The sequence below is a fragment of the Cryptomeria japonica genome, chromosome 11, assembly GCF_030272615.1.
Source record: "Cryptomeria japonica chromosome 11, Sugi_1.0, whole genome shotgun sequence".
Classification (NCBI taxonomy): domain Eukaryota; kingdom Viridiplantae; phylum Streptophyta; class Pinopsida; order Cupressales; family Cupressaceae; genus Cryptomeria; species Cryptomeria japonica.
Window position 1 is genome coordinate 601,061,751 of NC_081415.1, and position 12,565 is coordinate 601,074,315.

At 35.2% G+C, this 12,565-nt stretch overlaps 1 protein-coding gene and 1 pseudogene across 3 annotated transcripts in view; one reads left to right on the forward strand and one right to left on the reverse strand.

Moving 5' to 3' along the window:
- The window catches only part of LOC131038275 (DNA repair protein RAD5A), an 88,897-nt gene extending 83,644 nt beyond the window's left edge, over positions 1-5,253 (forward strand). For all 3 annotated transcript variants that reach the window (XM_057970616.2, XM_057970617.2, XM_057970618.2), the window contains 2 exons: positions 4,141-4,239; positions 4,406-5,253. In XM_057970616.2, coding sequence (XP_057826599.2) covers positions 4,141-4,239; positions 4,406-4,528 — 222 coding nt within the window. In that variant the 3' untranslated portion in view covers positions 4,529-5,253. The remainder of the gene's footprint in view (positions 1-4,140; positions 4,240-4,405) is intronic.
- Positions 5,254-6,622: 1,369 nt separating this feature from the next.
- On the reverse strand, positions 6,623-7,493 carry LOC131038277 (DEAD-box ATP-dependent RNA helicase 20-like; annotated as a pseudogene).
- Positions 7,494-12,565: the final 5,072 nt, after the last annotated feature.

Sequence of the window (12,565 nt, forward strand, 5' to 3'; positions counted from 1 at the left end):
CCTTGATTGGGCCTTTGCAGCTATTTCTAGACTCAGTTCCACATACTTACTATTTATAGTAAGTCACTATTCAGGGTTTCTATTTTTAGACAGGCATCCAATCACATGGAGAACAGGGAGAGTCGACTCCTGGCTCAGACGGCTTAGCAATCAGACAAGTACATCAAGAGATATTAAAGTTTAAGTGACTTAAGTGATTTATTTAATATTTTAATATTATTATGAAGTTCTAAAGTCACTTTAATATAATAAAGTGTGTTAAGTGAATAATTTAATGTGGGAATAAATCTTTTATCCCACATTGGCCAGGAAGGTGTTTGAGCTCTCTTAAGGAAAGAATAAAAGGAAAGGCAAGAGTTCATTCTCGGCATCCAGTTGATGAATAGTATTTTGATTGATTTTTATTGTGGAGCCTAGGGCTTTCGCAATTTTCTTCTTTAATCATAGGAAACGAAAACTTCCTATTGATAGCAATTTTGAAGGTGTGAAATAACCCCTGAATTATTGCAGTTGTGGGAAAGAATACTTCAGTTCTTTCATTTGTGCAAATTGGTGAAGTTTTTTACAAGGGTTTGAAGTTTATTGTTGGCGAACATTTATAATTGGTTGTGAATCATCCTTCTTTGGCACATGGAGTTATATCATTCTTGTTGGGAGAGATTATCAACAAATTATTCAAGGTTTTAAGAGCAGATTGCAAGTTTGTTCTTGCTGCTACAGTGTGTATGAACAGTGCGCGTGAACAGTGCCGTGAATAGTGCGCTACAGTGCTGTGAACAGTGCACATGAACAGTGCGCTACAGTAGTTGGAGTTCTATAGAAGGGGATTTAGAGAGGTTGAACAGCTATATATATGTGACAAGGGATTTGCATATGAGGAGAATCAAACCAATATATCAAGGCAGCCATTGAAATACCAGGTTTTCTATCTATGGTCATTGTATTAGAAAATCATTACTTCATTGCATCATTTTCTATTATGATTATATCATGAAATATTTGGAGGTTGCATATGTTTAATGGAGATATAATTTGCATATTCCACATTCAACATTGATCAGCCATTTAGCTTTCATGCCAATTGTTTGCTTAAATGCCTAATGGCTGTAGGTGTACTGTGGGATGCATGACAAGTGTTTGTCTTAATGTCAACTAGCTGTACTAGTTAATTTCAGTCATTACATATGTGTGGAAAGGTCTAAAACAGCTAGTATATCATTTCTATAACAACTTTGCATTGTTAGAAGCTTTCCATAACTTCATTTGCAGCCTACAAACCCAAAGAAGACAAATAAAGAATTCACTACAGCGGCTTCAAACATTGTATGCCAAATGTTTGACAATATTCCTTGGTGTTCATATAAGCAAAACAGGGTCAGATTAGCCAAGGGATATTACACAAAACTCTCGTTCAGGAACAGTTGCATATACTTCTCACATCGTCAAGTGTTGTTGCCAATGAGACCATTATATTCAGCCTTATGGATTCTCTTTAAGTAGCTTGGAAATTACACAGTGTAACAGCAGAATACAACATCAATAATAAATTATCTATAACTGCAAGTAACAGCAATAGATAACAAGGGGACAATGTACATGGGAAGGAATCTAAAGTTACTAAAAGTTGCAACCTCTGATTGATATTGTTTCAAAATAATAGTAAATAACTATTTTAACTTCTTCAAATATTTCTTTGTGGCTTAAATCAAAACATAACTACTTGGTATTAACTATACCTAAACTCAGGTACCACCTAAGCTGCCTCCTGACTGGATAACTTTGTATATCATTCTCAGCAGCAGTTGGAATTTTTACAGTGATCTTCTATATGGCACTATGTGTTGAATTTGCAGACCATGGTAAGTAGATTCTGCTCTCAGAAAATTAGCTCTTAACTGTAATGTAGCTTAAAATGAAAAGCTCCAATCAAAGCAGCAGATCTCAGTATTGCCATTACACATACACAGCGTGCTGAAAATATGGACAACATATACTCATAAATCTGAACCCTCAATATTGCATCTATCTTCAATTAAAATTGAAAAGAATTACACTGCACTAGCTTGACACTCAAATATGTGTTCTCGATCTGTTTTGATGGTGCAGTCCAGGTCTCTTTTTCAGAATAAGAGAACTTCAGGGTTTACAATAAAATAATCCCCATCTTAATGGAGCACCTAGGCTATGAGAAGAGAAATCCTAATTTTAAAAACTAAAGCAGAAAAGCTTCTAAAGGAAAAAAGTGTAATTCTAAAATATGATTAGCAGCTAGCCACAGAATTCAGAATCCAATCTTAATATAAGGAAAACAAGTGTTGTCATGTTAAAAGATACAATAACTGTATCCTGCTAAAAATAAGAAAGCAAAAGTAACAAAAAATATAAAATTGAATTCTGTGCTAAATTTGGTGAGTGCGTTCTGGTGAAGAACAACTGCCAAGAAACAGGTACAGAAAACTAATAGCAGGCTTCAGATAAAAGGATATTTTGTTGCTTCATTAGCTGTTCGTGCTGAAGTTCTTGATATTTTATTAAAGTTTTCCCCTAGAAGAAGTTACTTCTATTATATGTTCCTGAACTGTGAATATTTTCAAAGTAATTATTTGATTGAATTCATTTTCTATGTTGTTCTTGGCTTATATCAATACTGAAAGTTTACACTGATAATGCTATTATTTTTGGAAAGTGGGCAAATTATTTAATTCTAAATCACAAGAGTTGCAGCACAACATAAATATAGATTAACTGCCTTCCAACAGGTAGCCTAGCAGTAAAGTTGGATAACCAAGATTAACCAGGTAATATAATACAGACTGCCTGCCCCATCAATATTTCCATGATAAACTAAAGTAAAATTAAAAATCAATAAAAGCTTCGACAATATCCAGCTTACAACTACTCTGTAAACTAACATAGTCTATCCAAAGTTACACTATGATTTAGATAACAACAAAAGCATTGCAGACATGCCTCCTTATCAGCTCAAACATGATTAAAAAACCAATGCCTAGCAGTAAACTAGATGTCAAACGTGACACAGGGCCTATCCCAATGAAAGTTTTAGCCTGCTTTAACACCTGCTGGGTAGCTCGAGCTTCACCTAGGTTGTTGCAGCTTATTCAAGGCCCCAGTTAAAACCAAAACTAGAATTTCCCGTGGCATCAGGACACAACACTCTGGTTCCGGTTGGATCCAGATTTTCCATGCATCTGTATTCAATTTGACCCAAGGATGATTTAGGTAGACTGTTTTACTTTGTGAGCTTATCAGCATTCCTTTCATTTGGTGATTATTTCGGTGATTCTCCCAATGTTTTATTTCCGTCTTGAAAATTATTGGTTTCTTATCATTTGATTTTTTAAATATTTTATAATTTAATGAATCTGTCTTCCACAAGTATGCATCCCTGGGGTTGTGTGTGATGTCGCTGATGTGCCACCGATGTGCCAGAGTTAAAATGAATGTCCCAATTTCTCAAGACTGGACAGCCTGCTCCATTTGGTGCATAAAAATATAAAAGACAACTTTTAAAGGAAAATATGCTAAAACCCCCTTCAAAGCTAAAAAGGGGGTGTCATTGCAAATTCAACACACTATTTATTTATTAAAATTTTAGCTGTCTTTACTTTGTTTAATCTATTTTAATAGCTGTCATTTCATTGTACCCCTTCTATCTCCAAATTTCAGCTGCCTTAACTTTGTTTAATCTATTTTAGTAGCTGTCACTTCATTGTCTCACATCCCCGTCCCAAAAGTTCGGAGAAACACTGGTAAACGTAGATTAAATAAAGAGAGAAGATGCTGATGTGCCACTCTAGTATTAATGAGGATTTACCTTTGGAGATGCTCAATGGGCAGGTCTCAATACCCTTTATTGAAGGCATGACTTATCATATCACAGATCAAATCCACTCATTTCAAATGTTTGTGTATCCTTTATCAGTCTTGACCTCTTGTTTTTTTTCTGCTATTTTTATGCTGATAATGATTAATGTTTTGTATATCATAAAACCAGGAGATGGGCGAAAAATCATTTTAATAATATCAAGGAAGCGTTTTCTTTAAGTTATATGCATATAGAAAATGAAGATACATCTTGTGTATATAAATGATGAAAATTGCTTTCCTTTTTTTGTGAAGGATCCTTGGTGGAACCCAGCTGTTGAGGAGCAGGCTATAATGCGCATTCATCGCATTGGCCAAACGAAATCAGTTTCGATCAAACGTTTTATTATGAAGGTGCATCACTGAGTAACATATTACTTGAATGTTGCTTCTGAACATTAGATTCGACATTTACTTGGCATCTTTGTTTAGACAGTTCTTTACATATCTTACAGAGATAGTTATTGTTATAACTAAATGGATATGACCATTTGATAGACTTTCTTTAACTTCCATGCAGGATACTGTAGAAGAGAGGATGCAGCAGGTTCAAGCACGTAAGCAACGGATGATTTCTGGAGCATTGACAGACCAAGAGGTTCGATCTGCACGGATTGAGGAGCTGAAAATGCTGTTTACGTGATGGTGTGATCAAGATCTACCGTTTTCAACAGTTGCGGATGTTAGTAACGTGTAAATGTTTGTTATATTATTAGTTGATTTCTTGACCTTTTCCTCAAGATAAAGTATACTGTCTCACTTATGGTTGAGGAAACTTTCAAGAAAATGGACGATAAAGATACAAAGCTTGCAAAAAAGAGCTCAACATTTAAGGGTATCATGCTATTACTTGGTGGGGACTTCATGTTCTGGAGTTTTAAGCCTTAACAATTCTATGAATAAGGTTGAGCATGGAGGTTTGTGGAAATGGGAGCTGATAATTAAAGGACGAAGTTCGACCTCCTCCTTGCAAACTAGAAAGGCCATGTAAAGTATGTAACGATACGCAACCTAAATAGAAGAGTTACGAATATTTCAAGGAAAATGTATCTCGCCCCTTTTTTATTATGTAATTTTTACGATTCAAGTTATTCTTCAGGGTGCCCGTTGTATTTTACTTACCTATAATCGAAAATCTGTCTGGAAATGTTGGGCAGTCAACATTGAATCTTTATGTCAATCGTCTACTTTGGTTGCCCTTACCGGTGGTAGGATGCCCAACTCATAAGAGACAAGCTTATGGTTTAGAACTGAATTGCGGAGTTCAAAGATACCACAAGGATATGAAAATGCAAGATTTGGAAATAGAATATTCAGTGGCATTTTTCTTGCAAAGTTATTTATTCCTTTGAGGTTACTCGTTGGATACTTGTGTCTAAGTGACTTGTTTTCTCAAAGTTCAGAGTTGTAATTTTTCTGTAAGCTTGGTTTGAAGTTAGGTTTCACTTACGGGGAGGTATTTTAGGTAATGTATTAACTTGGTAGAAGACTATAGAGCAATCACGATTGATACAACAAATTAAGACTGTCCATGACATTAAAATTTAATTGAGCTATGTTGGTGCCTGGCGATGCTCACTGTCTAGAATTCAACTGGATGTGGCAGCTTGCAGGGAACTGAGAGTACACTAAAATCACTAGTTAAATCATGTCCCCTAAGTTGGCTGGATGCCAACATCACAATTTAACCAATTTAATTTACTTAAAAAATTATGCTACAAACATTTAAAAAAAGATTCCGGCATTTTGATTTGCGGGGCAAATTACTTGAATGCAAGGCTGGTAAATGTTTCAACTTATAGAACTATCACAATATTTTAAGAAATATCTTCAAAATTTTGAACAATGAATCAGAACTTAGGATCAGTAGAAATGGAATCCCATATATCTGATATATTTTTCCAATGCTTATAAAATTTGAACTAAACACCCAATAATTTTTGGGATTTCTAGCATCAGTTACGATTGAATTCGTAATTGTTCATCAATGATCTGTAAATGGATCAGAACATGAGTTTGTTGCACTTCAACTCTAAATAAAAGTTCAATCATATTTTGATGGCACCCAAATTGAATGTTTTTATTTGTATGGATTTCTCTTGAAAAAGTGCAATTTTTAAAATTATCACGATTCAACTAAGTATTCAAAAGTTTACCGATAAACTATTCACAAAGTTTGAAACTTTACCGTTATCAGCATTTGTTTATTGGCCATTCTTGCTTACTTAAGTAAACCACAACCGCTAAAAAAGGCAAGCTACCGTACCCATGGCAACAAGAGATAGCAAATAACACTATATGGAGGCCAACTACATGTAAACTATGTAAAGAAAACTATGTAAAGATTAAACGAGCAGAGAAAACAAAACCAAGAACATAATAAAAGCAGATAACAAGAGAGAGAACAAGAGACAACACATGATTTATAGTGGTTTGGCAAATGCCTACATCCACTCTCAAGTAGAGAATTATCTTATTAACCAAATATCCAATTACACACAATTCATAGATTGCACACATTTATACATTCATATTCAAATATGAATCAAAGAGTCGAGGGAGCTAAAAGGTCATGTGACCGTTGGGCTTCACATCCCAACAATCTCCCCTGTGAAGACCAATTGACACAACCATGCATTGTGACATCCATGCTTACATTTCAAAACTCACATTACAACCAGCCCGCAAGACTTTAACCTTGCGAACTCTTGTTCACATACGTTGTGGATACGCCTTCTCAGTCAGAATTAGAAACTCTTTCATCCAACACATCTCGTTCAGGCATGAAGAGTCTTGACGCATCAATTCTCATGGTTGCCTCACTGCCCACATCAGTAGTAGTCATAATAGGACTTTTCCCAGCTTTAAACTCTATTTAAGACCCAGTCTCTTTCAACTTGACTTTTATCACCGTGGATGGACAATGTTGGCTAGCCATCCATGCGAACCTGTTTAGTACCCTGATCACATCCCTTCTTGGTTTCCATAAAAATCAGATTCCGACTTCCATCCATTATCTCCTCAAGAAGTTTGATCAATCTCGTATATTTCTCATACTCAGAAACAACCTCCACAATCTGGCCTATTGAATGGTTAGCCTTCGAATTTGGTGAACCGATGATCACCTTGTATGGATTATGTAAAAATTGCCTTGCTTGTTGTTCGACTTCCCTTGGCCAAGTAGCACTCCACAATAGTGTCTGCCTATCTAGACGAATTTGAGATACAATTTTTCTTATATGTGGTTCAAAACCCATGTCTAGCATGCGATCAACTTCATCTAATACAAGATATGTCACCCTCCGTAGGTTTGTGTGCCGTGCTTCCAACATATAAATAGGTCGGCCAAGAGTGGCAATTACAATCTCAGCCTTGACCCCCTCGTGAATTAGTATGGTGGCATCCCCCTCAGTCTCTTGGTTGAACATAATGAGTGAGCTTGGTCCTAACTTCCTGTCCTTCGAATTCGATAGGGAAAATGAGATTTTCGGGTGCTTGGAAATACCGTTGTCAGTTTTTCCTATCGTTTCCAAAAAACTCAAAGTGAATTCCATCTCTGCCACACTCTTGTAGTGTATCGTCTTCAAGACCAAATTTGTCTGCGACATCTAACAGATTCCACCCGACGTCAACTCCACATCCAACTGCTCCTCGCACATGACATCAACAACATGCTCTTTTGTCACACACGCAGTATGGAATGTTATCTTCAACATAACTTCACACAACACCATAGGCTCATGAACTCTCATATGACTGCCAAAGTCTCGTCCCTTTTGACAAATTGTGAGAGAGTTCTAGTTGCCCGCCACTACGGAGATCATACACTACCTTGCTTCTTCGACTTCTGAAATTTGAGTTCAACACATGGTATCCCTATCCATCTCATTCTTTCGAGCTTTATGAACACTCGCGGTTGGACTCTCCTTTGTACTTACCAAAACCACGACTTCTGCAAAGTCCTCTGAAGCCTTACCAGGGCCAACATTATTTACATAAATGACTTTTGCTTCTGATTGTGTGCCATTGAAAACTCCCAACACCTCTGGAAACATGGGCATCGTGAGACTTTGACCACCTTGCTTCTCCATGACATTGTCGTTTGGACTCCACTCCTGGTTCTCCTTCAACGAAGGAAACATCAACATGTCATCAATGGCGTGTGCAATAAATTCTGCTTGCTTTGGGCCATCTGTGGGAATCCTCTCATCGTTCAACAAAATGAACTCCCCAGTTCTTTACGTATTATTCTGCAACATGGGTTCAACCATTTCTGCAATCTCCATCTCGAAGGGTTGTTTATTCTTCGAGGCCTCTACAATTTCATCCAAGTCATTTTCCGATTCTTCTTCTTGGCAAGGCATCTCTTCTTCATTTTTCAAGCCATCCCACCAATGTACGTGATGCTTCATTTTAGCCTTCACTTGCACAATTTTACCCTCCACCGAGTCTAAATTTGCAAGAAATTCTTCGATGACTGAATCAGTGTCTTCATCTTTTAGTTGCCTTTCAGCCTTCTTGAAAGACCAACAATTTCTTTTGACGTGGCTTCGCTTGCCACAATACCAACAACTAGTTTCTCTAATTTTGAACTTCTACATCTTCTTGAGAATTTTCAATCCTCTATCTATCTACCTTTCCATCTCTGCTCAAGCCAACTGTGGCTTTGATGCCAATTGTAAAGATTATACAAGCAGAGAAAACAAATAAAAGAACAAAATAAAAGCAGATAACAAGAGACAACACACGATTTATGGTGGTTCGGCAAATGCCTACATTCACTCTCAAGTAGGGAATTATCTTATCAACCAAATATCAAATACACAGTTCATAGACTGCACACATATTTATACATTCATATTCAAGTATGAATCGAAGAATTGAGGGAGCGAAAAGGTCAAGTGACCGTTGGGCTTCACATCTCAACAAACTAGTGGTGCCTTACACTCTTACGAGATACCCTAGCATGCTTGCACTGAACACTTGATTGCTCCGCCTTCACTCATTGTTAAAGATATTACCATAAAGCAAATGTAATTAATGCTATTATAACATGATTTGTTGACAAAATTTAAAAAAGCTAGGAGTTAGATACTAACTTTGGGCAAGATAATGAAATCATGGAGGGTGTTCTTGTATATGTTTTTCTAGATCTTACCAACTATGTTTGTTGTAAGAGAATCCTACTCCGTTCCCACATTGGCTAAATAATTTGTAGCATTCACACCACCTATTTCATAAAATAGTTAAAACATTAGTTAGGACTGAATTGTTTTTGTAGAGTAATTGACACTATTAGGGAGTCTTTCTCAATGAACACGTTTTTGAAATTGAGAGATTTGTACTTATTTGTGTTATTAATTTTCACAATACAATAGTTTTATTGCTAAAGAATAAAAGTTCTCAAAACAATAGTTTTATTGCTAAAGAATAAAGGTTCTCAATACAATAGTTTTATTGGTGAAGAATAAAAAGATTCACAATACATAAACTAACATTTGAATCTCTCAAAATAACTATAGAAACCCATCAATATATAACTTATACTCTCTTTTGAAAAACACAATATAACTATTTTTACATCAAAAGATATCATATTTGTTCATCATTTCACTTTAAAATTTATTATATTATTATGTTATAATTAATATTAAATTATTATTATATTATGATATTGTAATTAATATTAAATTATTAGTAAGAGATGATTATATTATTATGTTTTAATATGTAAATTATTAAATTTTATTATTATAATATTTTTATTGTATATTTCTTCTTGTCCTTGTATTCTTGCACTTTATGTAGGGACATTTCAATCCCATAATTAATAATATTAGATTGAGATAATTAGAAGTTAATTGATTGCATGATGGAAATAAACAAATTGATTAATGTGTTAAAACTCATAGCGAGTGGTAGTTGAGAGGTGGAAGTGAAGATATAGAGTATTAAATAATTAAAAATATTTAATTGAGTGCATGAGAGGACAAAATAAATAAAACTAAATTAAAAATAAATAATTTTTTTTTTTCACACATTAAGTGTCACAAACACGTCAAATTGAATGCTTGTAGTTTTTATTGACGAACATCTTTGCATTCATATGTGAGTATAAACATCATAGAACTAATTGCATGATTGATTGATGTGTTAAATTTAGAGAGTTGAATTGAGAGGTGGAAGTGAAGATATAATTAGTATTAAATAATTTAAAATTAGTTAATTGAGTGCATGGAAGGAGAAAATAAATAAAACTTAATTAAAAAATAATAAAATGGTTTTTTGCTTTTTATGCATTTGAGTGTTCCACATACGCCAAATTCAATGTTTCTAGTTTTTATTGATGGACATCTTTGTATTCATATTTAAGTATAATAGGCCTTCGACGTAACAATTGATCAATAAGAACTATAAGTTATAATAACTAAATATCCTAATAATTTGAAAATTGATCTTAGTAGTTAACTAAGGTCTACAAATTGTCAAATTAAGATTGTAAAAATAAATTTGCAATTTTTGTTTGAGCAACAAGCTTAGAATTAGTCATAATCAACAATTAGATATTTATGAAACTCAAACTTGCAATCAATGAGACACAAGATACTATGCATTGCAACACATTTTTTTTCACACTCTCTAGCAGAGGTAAGTGTTTCTCTTTAGAGAGTGGATAAAGAAATATGTGGACTAATTCCTCTTAGTAGTAGATGAATTAAAAACTTGTGAGAGAAGTTGAATGACAAGTGTGCACAATGATTTTGGAGGTCTATATATTCACCACCAATTAAATGGCTTGGTTGATGTCAAAGTATGCCTAGTAATCCTTGCCAAAGACTTGTAGCCTTCTAGTTCTATAAAATTAATCCACTCAACTTTGATCAATGGAGCTTCATTTGGAATAAACATCTTTTTAAAGGCTTTCATGAGGCCATTCCTCACCTCATGGTCATCAATGGAAACAATTCTATTGAGTTGGATTAAAAGCGTACACAACAATGTATAAAGGGGTGTAAAAATTCTCACCTTTATTGGATGGTGGTGTGTGTTGATGTTTAAACTCTTATCCTGCTATTAAACTTGTGCTCATAGAGGGCGGGGATAACTTTAAGAAAGCACCCCCTCAGCAAAAGTGTAAAACCTTGGCGAATCAGGCGTCATTTTGGTGGGGGGGGGGGGAATATTCATATTGATGGCGAATTTTTTTTTCAAAGTAGGAAAAAGAATTAATTTGTATTGGCAATTTTTTTTCTATGGTATGAAATTTCCATAAAATTCTGGTGAATAATACCTTGTTCTGTGGGGAAAATATATATTGTAGGAGGCGAATGTTTTTCGTTTAAAGGAACAAATATATGTGTATGGGAGAAAATTTTTACGTTGGAGGAAAAATTATTTAAGTGTATTGACGATTTTTATCCACCGTTTGAAAATGATTTAATTTGTTTGGCTAATGTTTCATTATTTATGGAAAAATATATATTTTATTGGTGATTTCATGAATTCATTGCCATTAATAGACAAGGCACATCACATCACATCACATCACATTGAGTCCGGACTTTGCACATGTATCGATAAGCGCGACCTCATTGGCACGTCACACGTACCTAAAATCCATTAATGATTTTAAACCGTTCGATGATCGTAGATCAATGACTAAAGTTTTATTTCGGCCCAAATTTTTGAAGAGAACATAGTTCTCCAGAAAGTGCCCAGAATGGAATTGGATTCAATAGACATGTATCAAGTGCCACAGTCGATAATGTTGGTCATTTAATATATGTCTTGTCACTAATTGCAATCTACTCTGCCCCCACGACTTCCAATATGGTATTTGGTACTGGTTTAGAGCTGTTTCCAATTTCACACACTAGTGCAATTATGGGAAAGATTTGCAGAGATATATAAAAGATTTAAATTTTTTTAAAGGAATTAATATGGTTAGAGAAGGAATTATTACAATCAAGAGCTTCAACTATTTATAGACGATCTCTGCTTCTTTCATCTTCAATTAGCCTTCAGTAGATAAATCGTTGGAGCTCACGGTAGTTAAATTTTGCCTATGGTTTAGGTCTATAAGCTCAAGCTGTATAATTTGGTATTCTGATTTCTTAAGATGGACACTCCTATCCGCTTGAGAAGCATTTCTGCGGAAGACCAGAGGGCCCTTTTGGGCTCCGTTAGAGACCCAACCCTCCAATCAGTCTGTAAGGAGGTTGGGATGTTCACTAATGAGGCTGTGAGGATGGTGTTGGGCAGAGAGTTTCTGCGAAATGAAAATAGATACCGTGTTAACACGGGCGTTATGTCTCGGTTCTTGGCGTCTCTTCTGGACCTTAGAGGAGACAAGTTGGACATGTTGTTGATGTTAAGGAAGTTGTTTAAAGAAGACTTCCTTGGAGACGACGTTACTGTTGTCGTCTTTGCAGAAGTAGGGGTGGGGATCCCTTGGGCGAATGAATTAACCAAGCTTCTCCTCCCTGACCAAACAATGGACAGGTAACAATTTCTTTTGAACATGAATGCGGATCAGTTGACGTGTCATAGGAAATGGGCGCAAATTGGTAGGGACTTTATCTGGAAATGGTTTCTCTTGGATGACTTTCCAGACTATAGTTGGCTTGAAGAATTTTCACAACTTATAATGTCTGAAGAATTCTACATAGAGGGAGGGCAA